Raw genomic sequence first — 24,790 nt, 5'->3', positions numbered from 1 at the left:
AACGGCGAGGCCCCGAGAAGATCGAGAAACTGCGGTAGGAGTGTCGCGAGAAGGGCTCTCGGGAGCAACAGGAGATAAAACTGGGGTCCAGCGACGTTCAGCGACGGCGTGGGGAGATGAAGAAGAAGACAGATGGTGGGAAGAGAAGGAGAGGAGAGGAGACGTTGTCGCGCTCGGTCCGGGATGCTGACTCAGGCTGCACGTGACTGCGGCTCCGCGGCGGGCTTGGCGGGCGCCAGCGCCAGCGCCGGCGCCAGGCAAGCAGGTCGCCTCGCCTCTTCTCGTCGCGTCTATTTTTCGGCGCCCTGGAAAGCTTTCTCCAGATCCCCCCCCTCCCCCCACATAGACCGTTTGACTTGACTTTTCACGAACCCTGCCTGTATCCAACTGTCCGATAGGACCTGCGCATCTAATACCAACTATCCTTTCAAATCTCTCTTGCTCCGTTCATATCATGGCAGATGTTCGATCATTACTTCGGAGTGAGCTCGCTGCCCGCAAGGGTTCATCCCAGACAGGGAGCTCTGGGAACCGTGTCACGAAGAAGCGCAAGGTAGACCCGGCCGACGACCTGATGCGCAAGAGGATGAGATCTACGAGTACACCGTCCGGCCAATCATCACCGCATACCGTACAGCCACCCAGTGCGCGAGCCATCGAGGAGGAGGAGGAGGAAGACATAGAGGAAACAGAACAAGATATCGCCGGACCGGAACTTCCGCCAGACACGACTCGTGAGCAGGAACCGGCGGATGCGACCGCGCAGCCGTCCGAAATGCCCCCTGTAGCTTCCGAACAGCCCACCGAGAAGACCCAGACCGTCGATGAGGACGAATGGGCCGCTTTCGAACGCGACGTGGTGGCCCCCACCCGCATGCCACATAGGCCCGCTGCGCTCTCAGCGGAAGCGACCATATCAGCAGCGCCTGTCACCGCGGAGGAGCTCGCCGCGCAACAAGCGAAAGAGCACGAATCGATGAAGAAAGGGCGGGAAGCCGAGGCGGAAGGCGAACGGGAGGATGCGGCGCGGCTGCTAGAAGACGAGTTCGACGAAATGGAACAGCTGGAGGAACGAGTCCGACGCCTCAAGCACATGCGGGAGGAGCTACGGAAAATGAAAACCGCGGAGGATCCAGGGACACACGAAATGGACGAGTCTCCTGCGGTTGTCCCATCAGAGGACCAACACAATCACGCGGAAAGCAACAAAAACAATGACGATGAAGACGACGAGGACGACGATGATGACTATGACGACGACTGGGATAATTGGAGATTTAAATGAAGTTTTTACGGGGTAAAACATCGGATGTGGAAAACAAAAGGCGTCAATTCATAACAGGGAGGTCCGGGACTCTTCTTACTTACAGTGATACCCCATAAGCTATGTGAAATCACGACAGTGCTATTAATTCTCTTCACGGGCCACAGTACCTCTTTGGGCAGCGTCGGTGGTGTGGTGTCTCGTGTTGTGTTTCTCTGGGAGCGAAATATTGTACCCTAACATTATCTATTGTGAGGACCCTACGCGGGCAAGATTGTAAACCAGATTAATCAGACAGCATAAGCATGTATTTTTACAGTCATTTTCAATCATGAGTACACTATCTATAAGTCACATGGGTTGTGTGGTAGGGCGTTCAGGCTTTAGTTAGCGTTTTCGTCTTCGCCCTTGGAGGGCTCAGTTTCCGCCTCCATATAGCTTCGGAGTCCGCCCTTATTGACCCTCATGGCCGCTTCGATCTCCGCCTCCCCTTCTCTCAAGAGATGCCTTCCACGGACAAGATCGCCTCTCTGTTTCCGCTTGTCCTCTTGTACTTGTTTCTCTCGTTCTGCCAGCGCCTTCTCACGTCTCTCACGCTCGACCCTCTTCCTCTCCAGCTCCTCCCTTTCTTCTGCCGTCATTTCGCTTTCTGGCGCAGCAGGCAGGGTTGAGATGTAGGCCTCGATGAGCGGATCGCGCAGTTTGAGCGGAACAGCGACATATCTGAGATCCGTGACAATGCTGGAAGGGAGAGCTTCGAGGCTGGATGATCGATTCAATTCGTGCAGGGGCACGGACCTCAACAGAGATGAAAGGTCGGACTTCCGTGTACTCTCGGGTTGTTTTAAACGGGAAACCAGGTCACGATAGTACTTCTCGCGATCTTTGTCTGTTAATTGGGAGTCTTTCATCTCTGGCTCCTTCCTGTACTTGCGCTTGAACTCCGGCCAATACAGCTTCGGGGTTGCGTATTCCTGGAGAAAGGCGAGATATTTGATGCGCGGGTCTTGCTTCTCTTGCTTTTCTTTGCGTTCCCTGAGTTCTTGGATCCGGTCGCGAGTCCAGTTCGTCCATACATCTCGGCGCGCTTTCATATTCGGAAGCACAGTGTAGCGGGAGTCATCAATGATGCGGCCTTCCTCGATAATCTTCTCCCATGTTGAATACGGATTGATGTGGTAGTCGTCGAGAAGGTCGCGGAACAGAGCTGTGGCGTCGGCCTCAGTGAGCGGAAGACCCTCTGCGCCCTCCTCCCACTCCTCATCACCTGGTTCGCCGTATTCGCCCGGGTCGAGGCCGTACTCTTCTCCCATTGCGGCCAATTGATATTCGATATCCTCCTCGGTAAACTCCATGGGCTGCTCATCTCCATCTTCAGTCCTTGGCCGTTTGAAAGGATGGTCTTCCTCCCCCTCGCTGTCCGTGACTTCCACCTCTTCATACTCATCGCTATCTTCTCCGTGCCTCGCAGCGGCACCAGGTGTTTCTCCTTCTCTTGCCTGTTGTCTGGAAGACTGCTCAGGTTCAGGCTCAGGCTGGGGTTTCTTAGCGTCTTCAGGCTCTTCGCCCCGCGCTTTCCTCTCTCTGGCCTCTCTCTCCAGGCGATCATACTCGACGACGCCTTTCAAAACTTCCGGGGGAATCCTCCAGAAGCTCTCATCTGTTTCCGGGTTGTAAACGAATCTTCTCCCCAGTTTGGTCTTCACAAGTACCCATGGCACGCAGCCAGGAATGTCATGTTTCGTTTTCGGCCTATCCTCTGGTCCCCGATGTTTACGGTCGTGGTATCCCCTCCCGCCACGAAACCCACCGCGGGAATGGCCATCCTGCGGCGCTCCATGGGATGCGGCGCCAAAACCAAAACCATGAGGGGCGTAGGGTGTCGAGGAGAAGGGGGGTAATGTGTCTGCAGAAAGAAATGGTGCGGGTTCGGGTGCCGGTGTGGACGCGGGAGGTGGTGTAGGGACGGCTTGAGGTCTGGTATATGTGGATTGTTTGGTTTGCGAGTTGTAGTAGTAGGTGTGGCCTGCGATTGATTAGCCAGGACCCTCTAAAGATCCAGAGCACCGGTGATTCGAACCTGTAGGAGCTTTATGCTCGGACCATCCTGGCGGCAGCGGAGGAGGTGGGGTATAGGTGGACTTTAGCATTGTGATCACGGAAATAAAAACTCGCGAAAATGCGCGCGGACTCGGTCAGAAGACAAGATGAAGCAGGATCTCAAGTAGGATTTCCGGTGCGGGTTTGCGCCGGCCGCGAGCTGCATGGAGGGTCGGGGTGGTCCGAGCTTGGCGGACTGACGGACTGACGCGCCAGGGCGAAGTTGCCTGGTCACTTCACTCACTCTCTCACTCATCGGCAGCTCAGCCGACCTTCCTGCACAGCTTGCCCCGAACCCCATCCCTCATCCTCCAGTCCCCCCTTCGGTCGGACCTTTCCTCTCAACAAGTCCGTCCTTTAATTTTCCCTTCTGAAAATACGTCGCATTCAAGATGTCACGGAGATACGATTCCAGAGTACGCTGGTCCCCTCAATTCCGTTCCCTAGGTAGCTTGAGCTAACCCGATGACGTTCGTCGACAGACAACCATCTTCTCCCCCGAAGGTCGACTCTACCAGGTGGAATATGCGCTAGAGGCTATCTCGCACGCCGGTACGGCTCTAGGAATTTTGGCCAAGGATGGAATCGTCCTCGCGGCGGAGAAGAAGGTCACTAGCAAGCTGCTGGAGCAGGACACATCGGCGGAGAAGCTTTACACGCTGAATGAGTATGCATCTCAGCCGCCCCCCCCTCCCTCCTCTCCCGACGAATCACCCAAATCCTGTGTGCCCTGGAACTAACCCCTTGGGCAGCAACATGATCTGTGCTGTTGCTGGTATGACGGCAGACGCGAACATCCTTATCAATTATGCCCGACAAGCCGCCCAGCGGTACCTTCTCACCTACAACGAAGAGATCCCTTGCGAGCAACTGGTCCGTCGCCTGTGTGATCTGAAACAGGGATACACCCAGCATGGTGGTCTCCGTCCGTTCGGTGTATCGTTCATCTACGCCGGTTACGACCCTCTTCGGCAGTTCCAGTTGTACCAGAGCAACCCCAGTGGTAACTACGGTGGCTGGAAGGCCACCAGTGTGGGTGCCAACAACGCAAGCGCCCAGAGTCTGCTCAAGCAAGATTACAAGGAGGACTGTGACCTGAAGGAAGCCTGCGCCATGGCCGTCAAGGTTCTCAGCAAGACGATGGACTCCACCAAGCTGAGCAGTGAAAAGAGTAAGTCGCCCTCGCGGGGATATGTCCTCGTATTACCCGCACCATTGTACTGCAGCATACGCTAACGGGAACGTCCGCTCTTCCAGTTGAATTCGCCACGGTGGGCAGGACGGCAGACGGCCACATCTACCACCATCTGTGGAATGCCGACGAGATCAACGCTTTGTTGAAGGAGCATGGGTTGGCCAAGGTGGATGACGAGCCCGAGGCTGGCGAGATCAAATAAATGAGAAAACGACCCCTTCCCGCTATTTCATCAGAATAATCCCATTTGTTTTCGGCGACGCCTGTGTCCCTGGAAGATGATGTAGATCCCTCATACTCTGCTTGTATGTAAGCTGCTCGAACCGGCCGGGGAAATTACTCACGAGGCGGGTAAGGCCCAACAGCTGCATCTGAAGCGCAACTGACGTTGTCCATGGGTGACGTGGCAAGCGGCGATGTCGATTTGAGCACCGGAAAATTCATTATTGCATGTTGACCCTCGCGTCTCTGGCCCGAATTCAATCGAATTCGTCACTGAGCATTGCAGATGAATGGTCCACGTAGTTCTTGAAAAACCCTCAAGCATCCTCGGCGCTTGAACAGATGCTGAATGTTTCGGAGTTGAAATCAGATTGGGAGGGTCGGTATATATATATACATACAGGAAACCCCAGGAGACAAAAGTAGTAGTCTTTTGCTCGCAACATCTCCATTGTCGCCGTCACAGAAATGTCCGATGACTGGCTACGATATGTCTCTTTGAACTCCGTTACCGCATGACTTTGATCGAATCCAGCACTGCTTGTGACCGGAAACAACAGGGCAGACAGAGTAAGAGCACAGAAGGACCGTAAGTATGCCCAAAAGCCATCCAACATGAAGCGGTAGCAGAGCTCTCCCGGGATATCCTGATGGTCCTCTCCTGTCCAGCCGGTCTGGATGGGAAGACGGCGCCTAACCGGATGAAGAGAGGTCGGTCGTCACGTGCGGGGACCGCCGAAACGCGGGGTATGTACTTCTCCAGGATCCAGATCCCCCCATCTCAAGACTCGCCAGCACCTACTCTCAACAACAATGAGTTTGTCGGGTCTTCTTGACCCTGAGCCGGGTCCCTGAATATGTGCACCCCAGAATCCCTCAGACCTGCTCCCGCAATGACTCCTACGTCTGCCTCAATGGCACCAGGGAGGCGGTCTCATCCTTGTCCTGGCGAGCCGCTCGTCACGAACATAGGCGCTTATGATGTGGAACTCCTTCTCGCAAATGCCACCCCAAAAGGCCAGATTTTCAGAAATGAAAGCATTTCATTGGATCTCATAATTTCTCGCCAGCGGCGTCTCATTGACCCAGACTTTTCCTCCAACCAATTCACGGGTCTAGCCTGAAGAAAGCAAGTCCGGTCGAAGATGACCGACCATACAAGAAAGGAGCCAAGTGACACATTGGTTGTGAGACACAAAATTAACGAACAGGAACACAGGTTGAAACCGAAAGAAAACGAGCCAAGGTGGGAATCCAAAATCCAGAAGAACAGAACAGCAAGTGGCCCAAGGCATGGCCGAGTCAATACTTTTCTCAACCGTTCAGCGTATTTTTCCTGTCGTCGCGCTCCCGTTGCAGCTGGCGGATTTCCTTCTCCAGCTCCATTATGAGTTTCTGTGACCGGTCCATGGATGCTACAAGGGTGCCTCCCTCCTGCCTCCACCGGGTCAACCGCTCAACCTCGGCGCTTCGCCGCCGGTACTTGGTTTCGATCTTTTCGCAGAGGCGGCATTTCGTCTTCTCGTACTCGGTCAAATTGACGAGCCGTATACCGCAGGTCTCTCCAGTGCGGTACTCGTAATTGCAACGGTGAGCAAAAGTCGTCCAACACCAGTCGTCACATATGAATTTCTTTTGGTTGTAGAAACACATGCCTATCATACCCGTCAGCAAAGCTCTGGTCAGGGTCATGTTCAAACTCACTTGCTGATGCAGTTCGTTGTTTCACCTCTCGATCTCAGGTTCTATTGGCTCTGTTGAATGCTCCTGCCGCGCTGCAGAGATTTGATAGGCTAAGCTTGCACGAGGCCTATGGAAGATTGATGGGCTTCTCAAAATGAAACGCTTTTGACCACAAACAATGCTTGATCTCTTGCGATTCTTCCCAAAGACGATGAGTCTGAAACGGTTAATGATCCAGATTCCATTGAGTGGAAGGCCCGGGGGTCTTATTTATGTTTCGCAAGAAACTTGCATGTCCCAGTTCAGGCACCTCTCGTCCTATGCCCATCAACTGTCGATCAGCCCCTCCAACATACGATGGCTTATCGACTATGGCAATCTGTCATCAAATTCACATCGCTTTGGTCCAGTGCTTTTCCGGTTGGCTATGCTGGGATTTCCCAGCAGTGGAGACACAAATTATCCACACCCTTCCTATTTGGGTTGCCTGTAATCGGTGGATGCTTCACACGAATGCATGCATCTTGATGTCGTGGCAGTATCATCTATCCTGATTCAGGTTGCGCACCTGAAAATCCCGCATTTGATAGCAACTCTTTTCGTCTTGCTGGCTAGGATTGCCGTTGCAGCCTTGGTTTCTCCATCGATCATCCCCGCTTCCTCTATGCGTCTTCGTTTCGTCTACGGCCTTCTTTCGAGAATGAGGCAGGATTCACGCTTACTGAATCAAAGCTCCTGCATGAGAAAAAAAAACCCGCTTTTTTACTTGTGCCAGCTGTCACGCCGTCCGTCTCACCATCGAAACCTTTTTTCCCTCTCCTATCCATGGGCAACCTAGCGTCCTAGCCCAAGTGGAGGGAAAAAGCACGGTTAATTCGTGCAGGATCGGTGTGATCACTCTACTGATCACTCAGTCTGGTTTGTTAGATGCCTTACCATCATGACCTTGTGGCCATTCGCTTACCACCAACTAGCTCTCACACGAAGAAGACTAGTAGCATAACCTTTGATACGGACTTTGGGCCGAGGGCAGAACGAGCCCGAGTGAACATCTTCCTGGTTCCCGTTTCTTTTTCCCAATTATCTAGCTAGCACATAGCATGCCCAATGGGTCAGGGTTCCGTCACCCGGTTGCAACCCTACCAAGTTTCCTTTCCCATGTATTCCAAACACTCGTCCACGGAGGAATCTGGCTTCCGTGCCAATGAGTGCCTCGTGCACTCCGCAGGTATCCGTCTGGCTACTATCAACCAAGTGTTTCTGCCTCTAGTGGCGAAAGACGCGTCACTAGGAGATCTCCATTGGCGTCTGTTGCGTCCTTGGAATCGTCCTCGGAAGTCAACATGACATGCAGTTGCATGATGAGCTCAATATTCCATGAAAGGCCGATTCTCTTCAGCTGATCTCCCACATCTGCAGACGATTAATCCCGCATTTGCCCCCGCTCGGGTGCAGGGTTCATCTTCATTTACTTGCTTTGCCCGATCAATATGATAGGATGCCATACCTGTACATCGGCCATGGCAGATACAGACCGTGGTACGGTGCACCTACTGTTGAACCCATGCAGCTGCACTAAAGCTCGGAGTCTCGGTGACGTGGCACGCTTCGGCTGGCCCAAGTGCTCGAAATTTCGGTCTTCGTGATGAAGGGGGGATCTCTCGAACAGACGATGGTGTACAGAATCCATAGGACTTCGAGCAAGGCTTCTTGTGCATTCTCCGGCATTGACCTATAGTGGGCCAGTGTACCCGAATCTCCGCTTGTCCGGCCATCCCTCGACCTGATTGCATGGGATAATTTCGTGCGTTTGTCCATTCATCACAGCATTGGATCGTCGGGCAACCCGGCTAGGTTCCCTGTACATTCAGAATTCGAGCAGCGGATTCATGGAACGACGTTGATTGCCAACTCAGCGACTATCGGTGCTGGCTTACAGCCGCAATGAAATTGCAGCGCCGATAACCAACTGTTCTGCCACTCCAGAGATAATCCGTCCGGATACCACGATGCGATTTGCCACCTCTCCGCTCTCTCTCACAGGCTGTCTTACTTCGGATGTCTCTGGCCCAGCCTTGCCTGTGGCGATTGCACTTCCGTAACAAGGATTTTGCTCGATAAGGTTGGTAAAACGTCTTTACCCAACGAGCCAGGGTGTTTGGTATGTGCTGAATGCTGGAGAACAATTTTGGGCTCCAACTGTCCAGGTCCGCTTTTCATATACCGTGAATATTGTTCAATTCATCTTTTTACGACGTTGAATTTGGATTTTATGACCCACATACACGCACCAGTTTGCTGGGATTTTTGGGTCTCATGATTGTAACGTGACCGAAACCCTCTGTGCATCTACGCATCCCTCATTTTCTTGCAGTCAACAAATGGAATATGCCAAATCGCCCTTCGAGAATTTAAGGTGAGAAAACGCTTTTCACTGTTTCCGGCTTACGAATTTGGATTGGTTCATCGACGAAAGCATATTCGATAGCGTCACTGGGCGAAATCCAATGAAAGACTTTAGCTGGCCGGGAGGTATATGCAGCTAAAAAAAACCCCTGTCGCTGCGTTTCTAGCCCGGAAAAAGGCCAGACACCATGTCAACTGACTCGTGCAGGGAAGACTCATGGGCGGGTCCTCGCATCTGCAAGTCGACACCTGTGAGTATTTCTCTACGACCATCAAGCTTGGGGCCTTCAGCCTTGCGTACTGTGCAGTCATGGTGTTGCTTCTGATGCCGAGCTCACTACCAAGTCTAATTGATGTGGCTCAGCTGGCCTAACATATCTGTTTTATTTTATTTTCTCTTTTTTTTTTTCGTTTTGGGTATGACCACCATGTCGGATCGATGACCTAGCCCGCAGGTATCCCTGCCTTTGTGATAGAGCACCATCATATGCCGATGAAGCCTGAACCATGAGGCGGTTCCTGTCTGGCGTGAATGCTCTGCCTGGGCAGGTCGGGATGGACCCGGAATCTTGCATCTGGGGCTGAGGACCGGATGCACGAGCACTGTGCCATCGCACTGCGGCAACCAGGCTTCTATAGGAGCGGTATCTGCGTGTGTCATGATTGACGTGGCAGCTCTGAGTTCATCTGATGTCAATCGTTCGAGAGTGTCTGGAGACTAACTGGTCTTTACTTTTCCGTTTCTCATTGGGATGGCCAAACGAGCACATGTCCTATTCTTCTAGCTATGACACGGAGGTACAATCTCTCTTGTTTCTCTCAAGAGGGTGTGTACTGCGATTGCTGATACCTTCTATCGTTATTTCTTCCTTGTAGAACCATTTCCCCCAATTGTGACTGGGGTTGTCGATCATGGCAAATCCTACTGTGGTTTTTCACCCGTGCCTCCGAATTCACTCCTTTATTTTATTACATCTCACGACAAGGCGAACAGAGGCCCATGCCCCTGACCTGCTTTAGCCCTGTATTAGAGGGAACTGGTCATTCCATGCCATGCGAAGGGAGCAGCAGGTACTGTACATCAGAGGATCACGTGCCCGCGATGTACCCTGGCATAGGTGATGACGTCAGGATGATAGTACCTCGAGCAACCCAGTAGTTCTCCCCGGTTTTCTTTTCTAATCCAGCGCCTCTCATTCCTCCTCATTACCATTTACACCTAGACCATCGCTAATAACGTGCGTGAGGAACCCCAATCCCTAACTTTGAACGACCGCGAACATAGGCAGCTAACCGCTTCCCAGTCATTCTGCACCATACCATCAAATACACTACCACACGAGCTTCTTCAAACTTCTAATTGAAAGAACCCTTCCGGTAAACCTCGCGTCTACCACCGTGACCAGCGACAGCAGCAGCAGCACGATGCTCAAAGAACTCGCCTCCATCAGCCGCCTCGCCCAGCGCAGCCGACCCATCCATACCAGCAGCGTCCTCACCCTCACTCAACCCCGCCCCTTCCACACGCTCCCCGCCCTCCAAACAACCCACGACCAAAGCTCCGAGGCCAAATCCGGCGACCGGACGGTCCTCGACCCGCAACGCTCTGAGGTGTCGAAATCCGGCACGGACAACGAAGTCGCCGGCCACCCGGCGGCGTATGATCCCTCGAAGACGTCGCCCGAGAGCGAGATTGAGGCCACGCAGGAGGAGACCCGCCGGGAAGGGAAAGTAAGTAATCCGTTGGACATGAGTCCCGCCAATAAGGATGTGAGTCATTGGAGACATCCGACGGAGGGCGGGCCGGATCACAATGCGGAGAAATCTGGGCCGAGTTCCAGGGGGTGGACGAAGAAGAATCGGCCTGTGGGGGAGAAGGCGGGGAAGAATTGAGGGGTTGAGTGTGCTTGAAGAGTATAGAGGTAGAAAGATGGGGAGAGTGTTAATTCAAGGGTTCATGTTTTTGGGTTGGGGATGTTTGGTACCGCGTACCGATCGTTTATATGTTCTTGTTACTTTGTATAATGATAAACTTGGAATATTGATATTCTACAATGCTTTTGCACTTGTGCTGTGAGAGATACAATGGGGGCGATGGTCTTTGCTTAATACTTCTCAGAGTTGATTGAATCGGCCACTTCATACAATTGTTTTCACGGCCTACGGCCATATGCTACCTACCTGGGGTTCAGTGTGCACTATCGCCTCGTGTAATCGGGCACGCCAGGCAAATCACGAGAAAGTCGATTCACCCCCTTCCCCCCAAGGCAAAGCAGGGATAATTCCAGCGAGTCTTATGGGGGCGATTCGACGAGATGAGCTTTTTTCCAAAGCTAAGAAGGAACCGCCAGTCACTTATGCCTCAGGCCGCAAGCCCGCCCTTGCCGCCCGCCTTCATCCATCTTCTCTCTCCGTCCTTTGCTCAATCATCATCCGATTCAAGATAGATGGGGTTCTTGTGCTGGAGAGCGAGCTGCTCATTGCCACACGTTGGCTAGAATTGAGAGCCTGGTCAAGCAAGCCCCGAGTCACTATGTTGACTCCCTAGCGCCGACAACAGTGCGATGGGACAAGCCTAAGCGATATATGGTAACAGCTACGACGACAACTACAGCTGTAGCCGTGGTCGCAGTTGCCATATCAGCGTCAGTGGGGTGGTGCCTGGGGTTCGCGCCTGCCGTGACTGCCTCCGCCTCCCTGCGCGCGTCTGGCAGCCACCTCACTGAGTCCTCTTCTCCCCCCTCTTCTCCCCTCATCTCCTCCCATCTCTTCTTGATGTTAGCCAAGTTACCCAGCTAGCTTACATCGGTTCCCTCATTGGCATCATGCCTCCGTTATTGAGTCATCTCTATGACGACGGCTGCCACTATGAGTATAACTAGGACAACTACAATAACAACGACTACGGCGAATGCAGCGAGTACAGCGACTACAACAACTACGACAACCACGACAATAACTGCAAATGTGGTCGGTATCACCAACACAGTCCTTTACGGCATACTCCTACAACATAGTCTAACAACTACATAACTACACTTTGGCTAATACTTGCTATAGGGCATCATCTTATGACGACTACGACGATGGCTACGACTACAGCTGCCATATAAACATCATGCTCCGATTACGACTACGACTACAGTTACTACAGTTACTACGGATCAACTTACAACTACACCTATTCAGACAGCTACCTAACTAAAGCTATAGCTACCGCTATGTCGATTACTATCACAGCAACTGTCAACCAGATATACAAATAGCAAAGATAGGAATGGCAGGCAAGATGGCAATAAATAGCTGGTAAGTTGAATGCTGAAGGATTTGCAAAATTGATGGGAGGAAGAAGGAAGAAAGGAAAGGAGAAGGGAAGGGGGCGGACCGGGTACTATTTATAAGGGAAACAAAGGAAGGGACGGGGACGGGGGAAGCGGAGATGACAGAAGAAATGACGATGTAAGCAACGACGATGATGAAATAGTAACAGAAACGACGAGGGAAATGACAGAAAAACGACGAGGGAAGTAGCGAAGGAATTAATGAGGGGATAATAATGGAGACATTCAATAACCATAGTACTAAGTATAGACGCATCTACCAAACACCCACAGGAAGAAAGTAACAATGATCACATTATCCATACAAAACCACCGAGAACCACGGCACTGTATCTCTAGAAAACCCAAGTCTACCAAAGTCAATCACTCCCTCCCATACTTCAGAATGTCCTGCCCGTTCAGCACCCAAACCTTTTCACTCCCGGCTGGGGCATCGCCATTCAGCGCCTTAATCCCCGCATTAACCGCCGCCTTAGCAATAACATCCGACTCCTGCGCCCAGCCATCCTTCAACCCAGAATGGATCTTGCCCGCCCAGCCAGCAAAGAACCGCACCACCGCCTCAGCGGGCCGACTCTCCTGGCGCTCACCAGCAATCCGCCCCGGACGGAGGATAATAGTCGTGTCGAATCCAAGGGCCTTAGCCTCTTCCTCAATCTCGGCCTTCATGCGCGGGTAGCCAAAGGAGGAGTTCTTGTCCGCTCCGGCGGAGGAGATCAGAACGTAGACTTTGGTGCCGGCTTCGCGCGCCGTGCGGGCCAGCTCGACGTTCAGGCCATGCTCGATCTTGTATTGGTTCTCGAAGCCACCGGCGGCGGCCCTGGTCGTGCCGAAGGCGGAGAAGAAGATGCCCGGGGTGGGGGTTAGCGAGGAGAGCTGCGCGGACCACTTGGTTGTGTCTTCGGAGACGAAGGTTGTGAGCTTCTCTTGCGGGGCGGTGGTGGCGGCGTCCGGGGTGCGACGCGAGATGGTGTCGACGCGCGCGACGGAGGTGTTGGCGAGCAGGCTGGTGAGGATGTGGCTCCCCTAGAGATCCATTAGGGTCAATTGGTCACCGCGCATGGGTGGGATGGAAGCTGTAAATTAAAAAGGAAGTGGGGATTGAGGGAGAGAACATTGTCGCGGAGAGCGCATGTGATCGATGAGTACGTACCACCATGCCAGTACAGCCGATCAGAGCGACATTAGCCATTGTAACTACTAAGAGACTATAGATGCAGGTGTATGCAGGCAGGGGTGATAGTTTGCTTGGAAGGGATGCGGATGACGTTTTGCCGGGTGGATTGTCCCCAGACCCGCGCTACGCCCAAAGGGGATGACCTGTCTGCCTGTTCTGCCTCAGGCAGGCAGGCGTGCAGGGTGTGCAGGCCGGCCGAGAAGCGCCTGACTAATGCGGGGAAAGGCCGAAAGCGGAGAATTCTGCCCCGATGGGCCGCCTTCAGGCCCGATCGATAAGAAATTGCGTGATTGCCACTAGCCGGATGGGGTAAGATCCCCTGGGATTTTCTATACGGGGGCGAGGGCCCTTTTATTCCCCCCCATCGCCCCCTCGCCTTCTCGCTTGCTTTGTCCCTATCCTCACCTCTTGTTTTCTTGTCGTCTTCGTGGAGATACCGGCTGGCTGATCCCCAGGTCTCCAGACAAGAATCCTACACCATGGGCTCTCCTTCCCCTGCATTGTCGACCCTTGGCGGTCCGACCTATGTCACTGCCCAGACCCTCATTCAGCAGGTCGCTTATGTGCTGAGCGACAAGATCTTCTCCTACTCCCCGGAGTCCTTCGACCTCGATGCTGCTCTGCAGGAATGGGCCTCCAAGAAGGAGATCAATGCCAATGGTGAATCTCCCGAAGTGAAGGCCATGGAGACTCGCCAGGGTGCCGGTAACATCGCCCTCGGTTACATCTTCTCCCAGGACTTCGATCTGAAGAAGCGCCACGTTCCCCAGGGCATCGTCGCATCCTCTGCCACCCTCCCTTACATGCGTGCGGCTTTGGAGCAGCTGTCCCTCCTGTACTCTGTCGCCAGCCCCGTCGCTGCCCACGTCGCCGCTGTCGACTATGCCGGTGAAGAGGGTCTGGTCTCCGACTATGCCTCTGCCCTTACCCTTGCCGAAGAGCTTGGCCTGGGTCTGGTGTCCAGTGCCTCTGTCCACGAGTCGCAGCACATGGCTCTGCTCACCACTCTCCTCTCGTCGGTGTTGCCATCCGTACACATCTATGACGGTGTGCGTGTCGGCCGGGATCACACTCGCGTTATCGATGTCCTCGATCAGGCCGGTCTCTCTCGCACCTACGAGACCGTCCGCAAGACCCTCGAGGACTCCCGCAGCCGCCACCTTGACTCGCAAGGAAAGCTGCTGGAGCTCCTTCAGTCCCTCAACGGCGAGCTCGGCACCGATTACGGCCTTTTCGAGTACCACGGTCATGCTGAGCCTTCCTCGGTCCTCGTTGCTTTCGGCACTGTCGAGGCCTCTCTCACCGCTCAAGTTGCCCGCTCTCTGGCCAAGGACGGCGTCCGTGTTGGTGTCATCAACGTTCGCGTTTACCGTCCTTTCGTGGAAGAGGAATTCCTGCGCGTTCTGCCGAAGTCGGTCAAGACTGTCGGTGTTCTCGGCCAGGTTCCCAGCGAGCAGGCTGTGCAGGAGCAGGGTGTTCGCTCTGCGCTGTATGAAGATGTTCTCGCCGCCCTGACTTTCGCCACCGATCGTGAGCAGGCCCCCGCCTGTGTGGATATCAAGTACGCCCGCGCTCAGCGCTGGGATCTGATTAACACTGCTGCCACCTTCCAGCTGATTCACGACACGCCAATCGTCAAGGAGGGTGCAGAGACTGAGCCCCTCCAGCTGCTCGACCCCTCTGTCGTGCAGGAATACACCTTCTGGGATGTTGACAACTCCGTTGGTGGCGATGTCGCCACGACCCTTGCGCAAGCCTTGGCCGCTGATTCGGCAAGCAATGTCACCACCAGCAAGGCCCACGACAACCTCATCCAGGGTGGAGTCGTCCGTGTCGATATCCGCAAGAGCTCCAAGATCGTGGATGCCCCGTACGCTATCACCGCTGCCGACACTGCTTATGTTGGAGATATCAAGCTCCTGGGTGATGTCGACGTTGTCGCTTCCGTTAAGAGCAACGGCAAGATCATTGTCAACGCCCCCGGTGTGAAGGACGATGAGCTGGAGAAGAAGCTGCCCGTGGCCTTCAGACAGGCTGTCGCTGAACAGGGCATCTCTCTCTACCTCATTGATGCTTCTGTTGCCGGTGACTCTGCTCCCGAGTCCTCCACGATCCAGGTTGCTTTCTTGCGAGTTGCGCTACCTTCCCAGGAGAGCTTGGGCATCAAGAAGCTCGCTTCCATTGGCGGAAATGCCGAGTCCCTGGAAAGTGTCAGCAAAGAGCTTGAAAAGGTGCTCCGTCAGATCGAGGTCTCCGAGACCTGGAAGACCCCGAGGAAGGATCCCAGGCCAGCCAGCTGCCCAAGGACATCTCCCCCAACAGCTTCGTCTCTTTCGAGAAGGAAGAAACCGAGCCCGCCTCCTACCTCAAGGACTGGCAGACTGCTGCCAAGGGTCTCGCATTCAAGGAGGCCTACGCCACCCAGAACGCCCTCCGCCCTGAAACAGCCACCAAGACGTTCACCGTCCACGTGAAGGAGAACAGACGCCTGACTCCCGAAACCTATGACCGGAACATCTTCCACATCGAGTTCGACTTGGGCGACTCTGGGCTTAAGTACGACATCGGCGAGGCGCTCGGTGTCCACGCCGAGAACGACCCCAACGATGTGCTGGAGTTCATCCAGTTCTACGGTCTGAACGCCAACGATATCGTCGAGGTGCCCAGCCGTGAGAGCGCTGCCGTCCTGGAGAACCGCACTGTTTACCAGGCCCTTGTCCAGAACCTTGACATCTTCGGTCGTCCTCCCAAGCGCTTCTACGAAGCCCTTGCCGAGTTTGCCAGCGATGAAAAGGAGAAGACCGACCTTCTCACCCTGGGTGGCCCTGAAGGTGCTGTGGAATTCAAGCGCCTTGCCGAGGTCGACACCGTCACCTTCGCCGATGTCCTGCTCAAGTACTCGTCCGCCCGCCCTGACTTCCACGACCTGATCCGTATCGTCGGTCCTCTGAAGCGTCGTGAGTACTCCATCGCCTCTTGCCAGAAGGTGACCCCGACCACGGTGGCGCTCATGATCGTCGCCGTGACCTGGGCGGACCCCACTGGCCGCGACCGCTTCGGTCTGGCGACCCGGTACCTAAGCCGACTCCAACCCGGAGCCCCGATCACCGTCAGCGTCAAGTCCAGTGTGATGAAGCTGCCCCCCAAGTCCACCCAGCCGCTCATCATGGCCGGTCTGGGAACTGGTCTGGCGCCCTTCCGCGCCTTCGTTCAGCACCGCGCGCTCGAGAAGGCCCAAGGCAAGGAGATCGGTGCTGTTCTCCTGTACATGGGCTCCCGCCACCAGCGCGAGGAGTACTGCTACGGTGAGGAGTGGGAGGCCTACCAGGCGGCCGGTGTCATCACCGTCCTGGGCCGTGCCTTCTCTCGTGACCAGCCCGAGAAGATCTACATCCAGGACCGCATGCGCCAGACCCTGCCCGAAATCGTCCAGGCGTACATCCGCGAAGAGGGTGCTTTCTACCTCTGCGGTCCCACCTGGCCCGTTCCTGACGTGACCGAAGTGCTGGAAGAGGCCATCGCCATCGAGGCCAAGAACCAGGGCAAGAAGGTCGAGCCTCGCAAGGAGATCGAGAAGCTGAAGGACGAGGAGAGATACGTTCTCGAGGTGTACTAGACGGGACGTTGGGGTTGGGAGTGGAGTGGAGGAGAGGAGATGGTGGGGAAAATGTGGAAAATATTGTTTTGCGTGCAGATGATCGGGCCATCCTGTTTTGAGTTTAGCGCCTTCTAGCATAGACTTGCTGATCCACGATACGATAGACTTGCAAATATTGGATTACTCTTGTTGATATCATTGTCAAACAGTCTCTTTTATTATTGATCCTTACTTCCAACTGGATATGCTTAATCTCTCTCTCTTGTATCATCTATCGTAAATCTATGGGTATATGCTCTATCCCTCCCCAACTTGCGTACCCACTCCACTCCCTCGCTTGTCCCATCTAGCAATTCAAACCAACTTTTCCCACCGCCGCCAAATGAAAACATTCCTAAGCACAAGCATGAGCATAAGTATAAACAAGAAGATTTATGTATGTCGTTGAACTCGACAACGTCTCAAGAGCAAAGAAGAAAACCCATCACGCCCGCCCCATACTCCCCAACTTCGTCTTGCCGTACGCCCCGCCCTTCTCCTTCCTCAACTCCAACGCGCGACGATACGGCGGAGCAGTGGGCGGCTGAACGGGATCCAAACTAACATGGTCCGGCGGCAGCGAGTACGACGCATCGGAGTCCCAAGCCGACAGATCGCCGCAGGCAATGAACCGCGGGATCCAGCGGTTCTCGACGGCGAATTTCTCCGAGAGCGGTTTATACGCCAGCGGTTCGGGAGTCACGGACGCCAAGGAGTCGGCGTGGAGGAGACGAGTCTGAGTCTGGTTTTCCGTGTTGTGGTCAGAGTAGGGGTTGTTAGAGGCCAGCGTTGCAGCCGCAGGAGCGATATGAGTCGCCTTAACGGGCTCTTGAACCGCGCTGTCCTCATCGACCACCTCGACGCCGACATTCCCGTCCGTTGAGACCGGGGGCGCTACCGCCACGCCGCCGAAAACGGGGTTCTTCAGCGCGTCCATGCCCTTCAGACCGTCGTGGATGGACGGCGGGATGAAGCCCTCGCACACGACGAAGGCTTCTAGACTGCTGGCGCGACTGCTGCGCGGCTTCGCGACGCTGACTTTCTCGAAGACGGTCCGCAGCTGCGCGTATAGGAGATCGACGTCCCGGCCGCGGAAGATCTTGGCGACGAATTTGCCGCCGGGTCGTAGGACGCCCAGGGCGAGGTTCAGCGCGGAATAGAGGAGTTGCGATTGGATGTAGATGTCTAGGTCGTGGAGGCCGGTCACGTCTGGGGCGCCGTCGGAGATGACCAGGTCGACGGGGTGTGGGGGGCGGATAGCAGAGGGGGTGGAGGGTGTGGAGGAGGAGGATGAGGAGGTGATGGCTGTGGTGGTGGTGGAGGAATCGTAGGCTTCAGGGTCGAGGGCGCGCAGGAGGAGCGGGATGGTGGAGGGGTGGGTGATGTCTGCTTTCATGGTGGTGATGCCCTCGAGGGGCGCCATGGGTTGCAGGTCAATGGAGACGATCTTGACGTTCTTGCGGGGTTTCAGCTCGGCCATGTCGACATCGTCTTCGGTGCTTGTCGTCGTTGTCGTCGTCGTCGCATCAGCACCATTGCGGACTCGCTCGAGGGCTTCGCGCTCCTTCTGCTTCTTCTCGACCCAGGCGCGTCGGCCAAAACTCTCGCCCTTGATCAGCACACGACTCAGGACCTGACTCCAGCTGCCGGGGGCGGCGCACAGGTCGACGACTCGGGTGACTTTCTCCGGGTTCTCGTGCTCGAACAGGTCGAATTGCTCGTCGATCTGGATCAGTTTGAAGGCGGAACGGGCGCGCCAGTTCTGTTCCTTGGCAAGACGGTAGTAGGCATCGCGCTTGTCCTTGGAGGATTTACCCATGGTGACGGCGTGGTAAGGGGGGGGAGTGACTTTGGGGAATTTCGGTCTGGTGGAGGGGAATTTCGATGAATTTCTCGTGGGGCGGCGATAAGATGAAGGCGGCGGCTTTCTGCCGCTTTTTTTTCTTTCCTTCTTTCGCGCCGCTGGCTTCTCCGGCCGATTGCTCCCTCCTCCACACTCCACCTCTGCTGTTGCTGCAGAGTTAATTCCGTTCGTTATGGGTCAGAAAAGATATCGTGCTCCCAAGGGGGCCCATGGCCTCCATGCAAAGAAGAGAAAGATGGAGGACGACGACATGAAGATGCCGGATACCGATTGGGACGGCGTTGTCGCCGTGAACGATCTCAACTGGCGCGAGGTTGACTTGCCGGATCGCATGGAGGATGCCGGTGGTTTCTTTGGACTGGAGGAAATCGACGGTGTTGATGTTATCAAGTCCGGTGGAGGGAGAGAGCTTCGCTTCAAGGTATGGCCGGCGATCGCGCTGCCGGGGAGTGGCTGACTGACATGGCTAGGCGGCCGCTGGCAAACCCAAGAAATCGATCCTGAAGAAGAAGGCACCCGAGGAAGAAGAGTCCAAGTTCGAGGATGACGAATGGTCCGGTTTCAGCGACAACGAGACGGCCGAGACAAAGGAGTCGGCTACGACGGAAGAGCAGAAGACCGAAGAGGACTCAGACAAGAAAAAGGCGAAGGACAAGAAGAAAGCGAAGAAGGAGCAGAAGGCAAAGAAAGAGACAAAGGAAGAACAAGATCCGAAGGAGAAGAAGGATGCGAAGGAGCAGAAGAAGCCGAAAAAGGACGTGAAACAGAAGAACTCGCCCAAGGAGCAGGACCAGAACATTAAGTCCGGACTCTCGTTCGCAGCCCTGGAGGACGAAGCCGACGACGACGGCGCGGATATCTCAGCTTGGGAGTCGCTTGGCCTTTCCGCGGAAGTCCTGACCAGTCTTTCGAAGATGAATTTCGCTACGCCGACGCTTGTTCAAAAGTCCTGTATACCCGAGATTCTGGATGGCCACGATGTGGTCGGCAAGGCCGCGACCGGTTCTGGAAAAACACTGGCCTTCGGTATCCCTATTCTCGAACATTACCTTGAGAAGAGACGAGTGGACCTGCGCAATGGCAAGGAACAGAACAAGAAGGATTCGTGCCCGATTGCACTTATCCTCTCCCCTACTCGAGAGCTGGCGCACCAGCTGGCTAAGCATATTGGAGAGCTTATTCAACACGCCCCGGGCGCCAGTGCTCGCATTGCACTTCTGACCGGTGGTTTGTCCGTTCAGAAGCAGCAGAGAGTGCTGACTGGGGCCGATATCGTCATCGGTACCCCTGGTCGAGTATGGGAAGTTCTTAGCTCTGGCCAGGGACTGATTCACAAGATGCAGGCAATGAAGTTCCTTGTGGTCGACGAAGCGGACAGACTTTTGAGTGAAGGCCACTTCAAGGAGGCTGAAGAGATCATCGGTGCCCTTGATCGCGTGGTGCAAGGAAACTTTGAGAACGAAGAGACCGACGAAGAAAAGGCCGATCCACGGTCCGAGAGACAGACTTTGGTTTTCTCTGCTACCTTCCACCGTGACCTGCAGCAGAAATTGGCCGGTAAGGCACGATGGACGACTGGCGATATGATGGACAACAAGGAGTCCATGGAATATCTTCTCCAGAAGCTGAACTTCCGCGAAGAGAAGCCGAAGTTCATTGACACGAACCCCGTTTCACAGATGGCGGAAAGGCTCAAGGAAGGAATTGTCGAGTGTGGAGCCATGGAGAAGGTACATATCTACCGCTAACCTGCGAGGTCACTGGCTAATAGGATGCACACAGGATCTCTATCTCTATACCCTTCTGCTATATCACCCCAAACACCGGACCCTGGTTTTCACCAACTCGATTTCCGCTGTTCGCCGTCTCACACAATTCCTCCAGAACCTACAACTCCCCGCCCTGGCCCTTCACTCATCCATGGCACAGAAGGCCCGTCTGCGCTCAGTGGAGCGATTTTCTTCTCCCACCGCCGATCCGAGCAGTATTCTTGTTGCGACGGACGTCGCAGCCCGTGGTCTCGATATCAAGGGCATCGACTTCGTCATCCACTACCACGTCCCCCGCGCGGCCGACACGTATGTCCATCGTTCGGGACGTACCGCCCGTGCGGGTGCTTCGGGAAAGAGTGTGATTATTTGCGCTCCCGAGGAAATGGTTGGCGTGGTCCGCCTGGCTGCCAAGGTGCACGTCAAGATGGCCAATGGCAAGAAGCTGCCTCTTGAGTCGCTGGAACTCGACCGTCGCGTCGTCTCCCGGGTCCGTCAACGTGTGGATCTGGCAGCCAAGATCGCCGACTCCAACATCGCCAAGGAGAAGATCACTGCGGAAGACAACTGGCTACGCACAGCGGCGGAAGATCTCGGCGTTGAGTATGACAGCGATGAGTTCGACAGTGCACAGGGTCGTGGACGTGGACGTGGTCGCGGTCGTCAGGAGCAGCAACGCAAGGCTGGAGAGGTCTCGAAGAATGAGATCAATGGGCTGCGCGCTGAACTCAAGCATCTGCTGTCGCAGCGCGTGAACGTGGGCGTGAGTGAACGCTACCTTACGTCGGGACGGGTGGACATCGAAGCTTTGCTGCGCGGAGAGGGCAACAACTCGTTCCTGGGCCAAGTGGATGCCTTGGACTTCTAAGGCATGTATATACTCTCTCTATGTTGCATATACCATGATACCTACGCTGTAGACCAGACGCAAACCCAGACTCGAGTTTATTGATCAACTCATTGCTATCATCCGTAAAAAAAAAAAAAAAAAGCCCACCCACAACAAACTGAAACCCATGACTTGGATGCTAGCTGTATTGATAACGGCCATATTCCTCGTATAAACATCTCCCCGAGCAGTTGGCCGTCCCGCAGAGATAACACATTCTATGCCCACACAAACAACTACACAACATCCACCGTCAGCACACAACCACACAACCACCCCCAAACCAGCACCCCCAGACAACGAGAAACCACTCACTGAATATTCTGACAACCACCCACCCTCTCGATCATAACCGAACACACCAAACACCTCTTCCAACCATTCCTCTTGGCCAGCTCCGCAAACGCATCCGACCCATCCAGACACGGCCCCTCATGTTGCGGCAGATTACAGACCTCGCAAGACTTCCCTCGCTTGCTGGCATACTGCATCTGGCGACAGACCGACCCCTGATGCCTGGCCCGCCTGCACCACACACAAGTCTCGTTCAGACACGCCGGACAACACTCCACCTCTACCCTCCGCGTGGACCCAACCGCAAGATCCGGCGCCAGATAAGTCTCGCAGTCGTGGCATGAGATGGGATTCCGCCCCGTGAGCTGCCTCCGTGCCGCCTGCGTCTTTTTGCTGAATGAGCCGCCCAGGAACAGCCGCGCGTCTTTGGCCCGGATGATCGTTTTGCAGCATCGGGGGGTCAGGCTGGTCGAGAAGAATCGCGCCAGACAGCACTTGCAGTAGTAGTGCTCGTTGTCGCAGGGGGACTTGAATACCATTGACAGCTGTGTGTAGTCGTGGATGCAGATGATGCAGGTGTAGCCTTTTTTCTTGTTGGCTTGGGATCGGGTGTTGTATTGATGGATGGGCTTTTCGGTGCTGGCAGTGTTGTTGTTGTTGTTGTTTTTGTTCTTGTTTGGTTGGGAGATGGGAATGAAGCGACTTGCTTTCTGCAAGACTTTCTCCACGATGGATCTTACTGAGATAATCAATCCCATTGTGGCGGCATGAAGGGACAAATTGATGGAAATCCGTTTGAAGAGGGTGGGTGTGGACTATATGTCCTTCGAGAGGGGGTATACAGGACATCTATTGCGGATGAGCTCATAGTGAGGAGCTGTTCTCGTCATGATGCCCGATTCCAATGCAATCAGTGGGATGGGGCGGCTGTCTATCCCGACCAGCAACGTAGTCGTCGCTGGCATTCTTGAGATGGCATGACTGTATGACTCTAAGAGGTATAATACCATCTACTGATATGCACATACACAAATACGGAATATCTGCAGTAGTTGGAGAACCAGCCCGTCTCCCTCCCCTTTCCCTAATTCATAGATAGCCCTCGGCCCACAGCCCAACACCAACCCACCCCCTTCACCTCCTATTCTCCCCATCCATCTATTCTCCTATCTCCCTATCTATCCCTGCCTATCCCATTCCCATCACCTTCCGTACGCCCGACAGGCTACAGCCCATAGCCCATATCGATCTCAGCCAACACTAACTAACATCCATCCCAACCAATCACAACCCCAACAATCTACCGAATCTGCCCCACCAGGCGATCCCTGCAAGCCGGTCTCGGGCCTCGATGCCGACCAGTAGGGTTAGCGCTGCTCGCCCGAGACGCCGATTGGCGGCGCGGACCCACCGCGATGCCATCATTCCACGTGGGCAGGGGGCTCCACTTTCCCGGATTGGACAGGGTTTTTCTTCCTTTTTTCCCTGTTGTGCCCGGCCGACGCAGGACCTAAAGATGCCTCTTTCCTCTTAGGATTGTTCTGCGCCTCTCGACTAGAAACCTGCCTGTTCCGGGGAAGTGGAAGTATATAGTCGTGAGTGGTGTCCTGTGTTGATTTAGCATGCATGCAATGCGCCCCCCCCTCTACCCTAATTGACTGCATTACTAGTGTTGTATAGTCAAGAAATCATATACAAGGAGAAAATTGAACTAACCTGAAGACTGCCTACTTAAAGAAAGATTGTCCCTGCATACATATCTCCCTACCCGCATATACAAGACCGAACTTACTCACTTGCTCACTCACTCATCCACTCAATCAACAATCAACAACCATGTCTCTCCCACGAACAACCAGCACCAGCACCCTCACTCTCACCCGCCGCCTCCCCCTCCTAGCAGGCAAGCCATCCAGCCTCAGCCTCTCCTGCTACTCCCAGCGGTCTCTCCTCCCCTCTCTCCTCCTCAAACAAAACCGCACCCACCAACAGTACCGCACCATCCAAACCACAACCAGCACCTCCGCCATCGAAACCAACACCACCATCCCCAGCTACCAACCGACCGTGACTCCGACCCCCCCTCCCCGCATCAGCGTCGACGACCTAATCGCCTCCCTCCCGCTCGTACAAACCCTGCGCCAAAACCCCACAAGATACAAAGAATCGCGTCCGCATCTGTCCATGACGCCCTCGCTGCGCCCCGCGCACTTCGTCGCCGGCACGCTCTCCGGGCCCGAGAAAGTCTCCGTCGCGCCGTACATGTTCACCAGTCTTGTGAATCCGACTCCCGCCACCGACGGCACCACAACCGGCGAAGCAATGGCAGCAGCAGAAGGTGAAGGAGAGAAAGAGGGAAGCGCGTCCCGCCCCCGCGCGCAAATCATCTCGATCTTCCACATCGGCGAGCAGATGTGCGGACACCCGGGATACGTGCACGGCGGGCTGTTGAGCGTGATGTTCGATGAGGCGTTTGCGCGGTGCGTGTCGGACTCGTTTCCCAGTGGGCTGGGGATGACGGCGAATCTGAATGTGGATTTCCGGAAACCGGCGATTCCGGATCGGGTGTATGTGTTGCGGGCGGAGACGGTGAGGGTCGAGGGCCGGAAGGCGTGGGTGGAGGGGACGATGAAGTGTTTGCCTTCGGGTTCTTCGCGGAAGGGTGCGGAGGGAGAGACGGTTGTGGCGGAGGCGAGGGCTCTGTTTGTTGAGCCGAAGTTTGCGGATGTAAGTTCCTTCTTTGACGTTTGAGTGGATGTTGATTGATACTGACTGGTGGTGATGTAGTCCATGGTGCCGCTGTACCGGAACTGATTGTTGGTTGATGCTTGATGGATGGAGCTGGTTAGGAGAGCCGACTGCGTAATACCCTTTTCATTTTGTTCAATAGACAATAGACCTATGTAATCAATAGAATAGATACATCAGCAACGAGTAGAGTCAAAGGCC

The 24,790-nt window shown here is 54.7% G+C and overlaps 13 protein-coding genes across 13 annotated transcripts; 7 read left to right on the top strand and 6 right to left on the bottom strand.

Moving 5' to 3' along the window:
* Positions 1 to 280: 280 nt before the first annotated feature.
* BO70DRAFT_324957 (uncharacterized protein) lies at positions 281 to 1,560 on the top strand. Its single transcript, XM_025540628.1, has one exon. It carries the CDS (start codon positions 455 to 457, stop codon positions 1,283 to 1,285), a length of 831 nt encoding a protein of 276 aa, XP_025394456.1. The 5' UTR covers positions 281 to 454; the 3' UTR covers positions 1,286 to 1,560.
* A 13-nt stretch (positions 1,561 to 1,573) lies between these two features.
* On the bottom strand, positions 1,574 to 3,455 carry BO70DRAFT_433452 (FF domain protein). The gene is made up of 2 exons (XM_025548407.1): positions 3,345 to 3,455; positions 1,574 to 3,290 (listed from the first exon to the last, which is right to left on the bottom strand). The coding sequence occupies exons 1-2, from the start codon at positions 3,412 to 3,414 to the stop codon at positions 1,648 to 1,650; spliced, it is 1,713 nt and encodes a 570-aa protein (XP_025394455.1). The 5' UTR covers positions 3,415 to 3,455; the 3' UTR covers positions 1,574 to 1,647.
* A 160-nt stretch (positions 3,456 to 3,615) lies between these two features.
* pre9 (proteasome core particle subunit alpha 3) lies at positions 3,616 to 5,068 on the top strand. The gene is made up of 4 exons (XM_025544440.1): positions 3,616 to 3,780; positions 3,847 to 4,031; positions 4,117 to 4,535; positions 4,622 to 5,068. Exons 1-4 carry the CDS (start codon positions 3,757 to 3,759, stop codon positions 4,759 to 4,761), a joined length of 768 nt encoding a protein of 255 aa, XP_025394454.1. The 5' UTR covers positions 3,616 to 3,756; the 3' UTR covers positions 4,762 to 5,068.
* Positions 4,719 to 5,438, bottom strand: BO70DRAFT_366820 (uncharacterized protein). The gene has a single exon (XM_025544439.1). The coding sequence runs from the start codon at positions 5,396 to 5,398 to the stop codon at positions 5,099 to 5,101; it is 300 nt and encodes a 99-aa protein (XP_025394453.1). The 5' UTR covers positions 5,399 to 5,438; the 3' UTR covers positions 4,719 to 5,098.
* Positions 5,439 to 5,833: 395 nt separating this feature from the next.
* On the bottom strand, positions 5,834 to 6,681 carry BO70DRAFT_346634 (uncharacterized protein). Its single transcript, XM_025541551.1, has 2 exons — positions 6,486 to 6,681; positions 5,834 to 6,436 (listed from the first exon to the last, which is right to left on the bottom strand). The coding sequence occupies exon 2, from the start codon at positions 6,432 to 6,434 to the stop codon at positions 6,096 to 6,098; it is 339 nt and encodes a 112-aa protein (XP_025394452.1). The 5' UTR covers positions 6,435 to 6,436; positions 6,486 to 6,681; the 3' UTR covers positions 5,834 to 6,095.
* Positions 6,682 to 10,174: 3,493 nt separating this feature from the next.
* Positions 10,175 to 11,027, top strand: BO70DRAFT_366818 (uncharacterized protein). The gene has a single exon (XM_025544438.1). The coding sequence runs from the start codon at positions 10,296 to 10,298 to the stop codon at positions 10,761 to 10,763; it is 468 nt and encodes a 155-aa protein (XP_025394451.1). The 5' UTR covers positions 10,175 to 10,295; the 3' UTR covers positions 10,764 to 11,027.
* Positions 11,028 to 11,615: 588 nt separating this feature from the next.
* BO70DRAFT_366817 (uncharacterized protein) lies at positions 11,616 to 12,362 on the top strand. The gene has a single exon (XM_025544437.1). The coding sequence runs from the start codon at positions 11,721 to 11,723 to the stop codon at positions 11,901 to 11,903; it is 183 nt and encodes a 60-aa protein (XP_025394450.1). The 5' UTR covers positions 11,616 to 11,720; the 3' UTR covers positions 11,904 to 12,362.
* An 87-nt stretch (positions 12,363 to 12,449) lies between these two features.
* Positions 12,450 to 13,450, bottom strand: BO70DRAFT_366816 (uncharacterized protein). Its single transcript, XM_025544436.1, has 2 exons — positions 13,365 to 13,450; positions 12,450 to 13,237 (listed from the first exon to the last, which is right to left on the bottom strand). The coding sequence occupies exons 1-2, from the start codon at positions 13,401 to 13,403 to the stop codon at positions 12,575 to 12,577; spliced, it is 702 nt and encodes a 233-aa protein (XP_025394449.1). The 5' UTR covers positions 13,404 to 13,450; the 3' UTR covers positions 12,450 to 12,574.
* A 352-nt stretch (positions 13,451 to 13,802) lies between these two features.
* On the top strand, positions 13,803 to 17,155 carry BO70DRAFT_366814 (sulfite reductase subunit alpha). Its single transcript, XM_025544435.1, has 2 exons — positions 13,803 to 15,626; positions 15,656 to 17,155. Exons 1-2 carry the CDS (start codon positions 13,868 to 13,870, stop codon positions 17,002 to 17,004), a joined length of 3,108 nt encoding a protein of 1,035 aa, XP_025394448.1. The 5' UTR covers positions 13,803 to 13,867; the 3' UTR covers positions 17,005 to 17,155.
* Positions 17,156 to 17,223: 68 nt separating this feature from the next.
* BO70DRAFT_366813 (tRNA methyltransferase TRM7) lies at positions 17,224 to 18,880 on the bottom strand. The gene has a single exon (XM_025544434.1). The coding sequence runs from the start codon at positions 18,842 to 18,844 to the stop codon at positions 17,471 to 17,473; it is 1,374 nt and encodes a 457-aa protein (XP_025394447.1). The 5' UTR covers positions 18,845 to 18,880; the 3' UTR covers positions 17,224 to 17,470.
* Positions 18,881 to 19,029: 149 nt separating this feature from the next.
* Positions 19,030 to 21,595, top strand: mak5 (ATP-dependent RNA helicase MAK5). Its single transcript, XM_025544433.1, has 3 exons — positions 19,030 to 19,310; positions 19,360 to 20,619; positions 20,672 to 21,595. Exons 1-3 carry the CDS (start codon positions 19,125 to 19,127, stop codon positions 21,524 to 21,526), a joined length of 2,301 nt encoding a protein of 766 aa, XP_025394446.1. The 5' UTR covers positions 19,030 to 19,124; the 3' UTR covers positions 21,527 to 21,595.
* A 127-nt stretch (positions 21,596 to 21,722) lies between these two features.
* Positions 21,723 to 22,299, bottom strand: BO70DRAFT_255999 (uncharacterized protein; the record flags this gene model as incomplete). Its single annotated transcript, XM_025538850.1, has 3 exons — positions 21,723 to 21,783; positions 21,863 to 21,978; positions 22,051 to 22,299. Coding segments are annotated over 3 exons (426 nt in total), but the record flags the coding sequence as incomplete, so codon positions are not given.
* Positions 22,300 to 23,887: 1,588 nt separating this feature from the next.
* Positions 23,888 to 24,655, top strand: BO70DRAFT_276106 (PaaI family thioesterase; the record flags this gene model as incomplete). The annotated part of the gene is made up of 3 exons (XM_025538986.1): positions 23,888 to 24,113; positions 24,180 to 24,568; positions 24,629 to 24,655. Coding segments are annotated over 3 exons (642 nt in total), but the record flags the coding sequence as incomplete, so codon positions are not given.
* Between the last annotated feature and the right edge of the window lie 135 nt (positions 24,656 to 24,790).

The sequence above is a fragment of the Aspergillus heteromorphus genome (assembly GCF_003184545.1).
Source record: "Aspergillus heteromorphus CBS 117.55 chromosome Unknown BO70scaffold_53, whole genome shotgun sequence".
Classification (NCBI taxonomy): Eukaryota; Fungi; Ascomycota; class Eurotiomycetes; order Eurotiales; family Aspergillaceae; genus Aspergillus; species Aspergillus heteromorphus.
The sequence above is the reverse complement of the archived record's forward strand: the minus strand, read 5'-3'. Positions and strand labels throughout refer to the sequence as shown.

Coding starts and splice junctions, on each gene's coding strand:
- BO70DRAFT_324957 (XM_025540628.1), top strand. CDS start 455: ATGGCAGATGTTCGATCATTACTTCGGAGTGAGCTCGCTGCCCGCAAG.
- BO70DRAFT_433452 (XM_025548407.1), bottom strand. CDS start 3,414: ATGCTAAAGTCCACCTATACCCCACCTCCTCCGCTGCCGCCAGGATGG. Junction 3,291..3,344: donor CGAGCATAAAGCTCCTACAG/GTTCGAATCACC, acceptor AATCAATCGCAG/GCCACACCTACTACTACAAC.
- pre9 (XM_025544440.1), top strand. CDS start 3,757: ATGTCACGGAGATACGATTCCAGA. Junction 3,781..3,846: donor CACGGAGATACGATTCCAGA/GTACGCTGGTCC, acceptor GTTCGTCGACAG/ACAACCATCTTCTCCCCCGA. Junction 4,032..4,116: donor AAGCTTTACACGCTGAATGA/GTATGCATCTCA, acceptor CCCCTTGGGCAG/CAACATGATCTGTGCTGTTG.
- BO70DRAFT_366820 (XM_025544439.1), bottom strand. CDS start 5,398: ATGTTGGATGGCTTTTGGGCATACTTACGGTCCTTCTGTGCTCTTACT.
- BO70DRAFT_346634 (XM_025541551.1), bottom strand. CDS start 6,434: ATGTGTTTCTACAACCAAAAGAAATTCATATGTGACGACTGGTGTTGG.
- BO70DRAFT_366818 (XM_025544438.1), top strand. CDS start 10,296: ATGCTCAAAGAACTCGCCTCCATCAGCCGCCTCGCCCAGCGCAGCCGA.
- BO70DRAFT_366817 (XM_025544437.1), top strand. CDS start 11,721: ATGACGACGGCTGCCACTATGAGTATAACTAGGACAACTACAATAACA.
- BO70DRAFT_366816 (XM_025544436.1), bottom strand. CDS start 13,403: ATGGCTAATGTCGCTCTGATCGGCTGTACTGGCATGGTG. Junction 13,238..13,364: donor TCGGCTGTACTGGCATGGTG/GTACGTACTCAT, acceptor ATGGATCTCTAG/GGGAGCCACATCCTCACCAG.
- BO70DRAFT_366814 (XM_025544435.1), top strand. CDS start 13,868: ATGGGCTCTCCTTCCCCTGCATTGTCGACCCTTGGCGGTCCGACCTAT. Junction 15,627..15,655: donor AGAGCTTGAAAAGGTGCTCC/GTCAGATCGAGG, acceptor GAGACCTGGAAG/ACCCCGAGGAAGGATCCCAG.
- BO70DRAFT_366813 (XM_025544434.1), bottom strand. CDS start 18,844: ATGGGTAAATCCTCCAAGGACAAGCGCGATGCCTACTACCGTCTTGCC.
- mak5 (XM_025544433.1), top strand. CDS start 19,125: ATGGAGGACGACGACATGAAGATGCCGGATACCGATTGGGACGGCGTT. Junction 19,311..19,359: donor GGAGAGAGCTTCGCTTCAAG/GTATGGCCGGCG, acceptor TGACATGGCTAG/GCGGCCGCTGGCAAACCCAA. Junction 20,620..20,671: donor AGTGTGGAGCCATGGAGAAG/GTACATATCTAC, acceptor GGATGCACACAG/GATCTCTATCTCTATACCCT.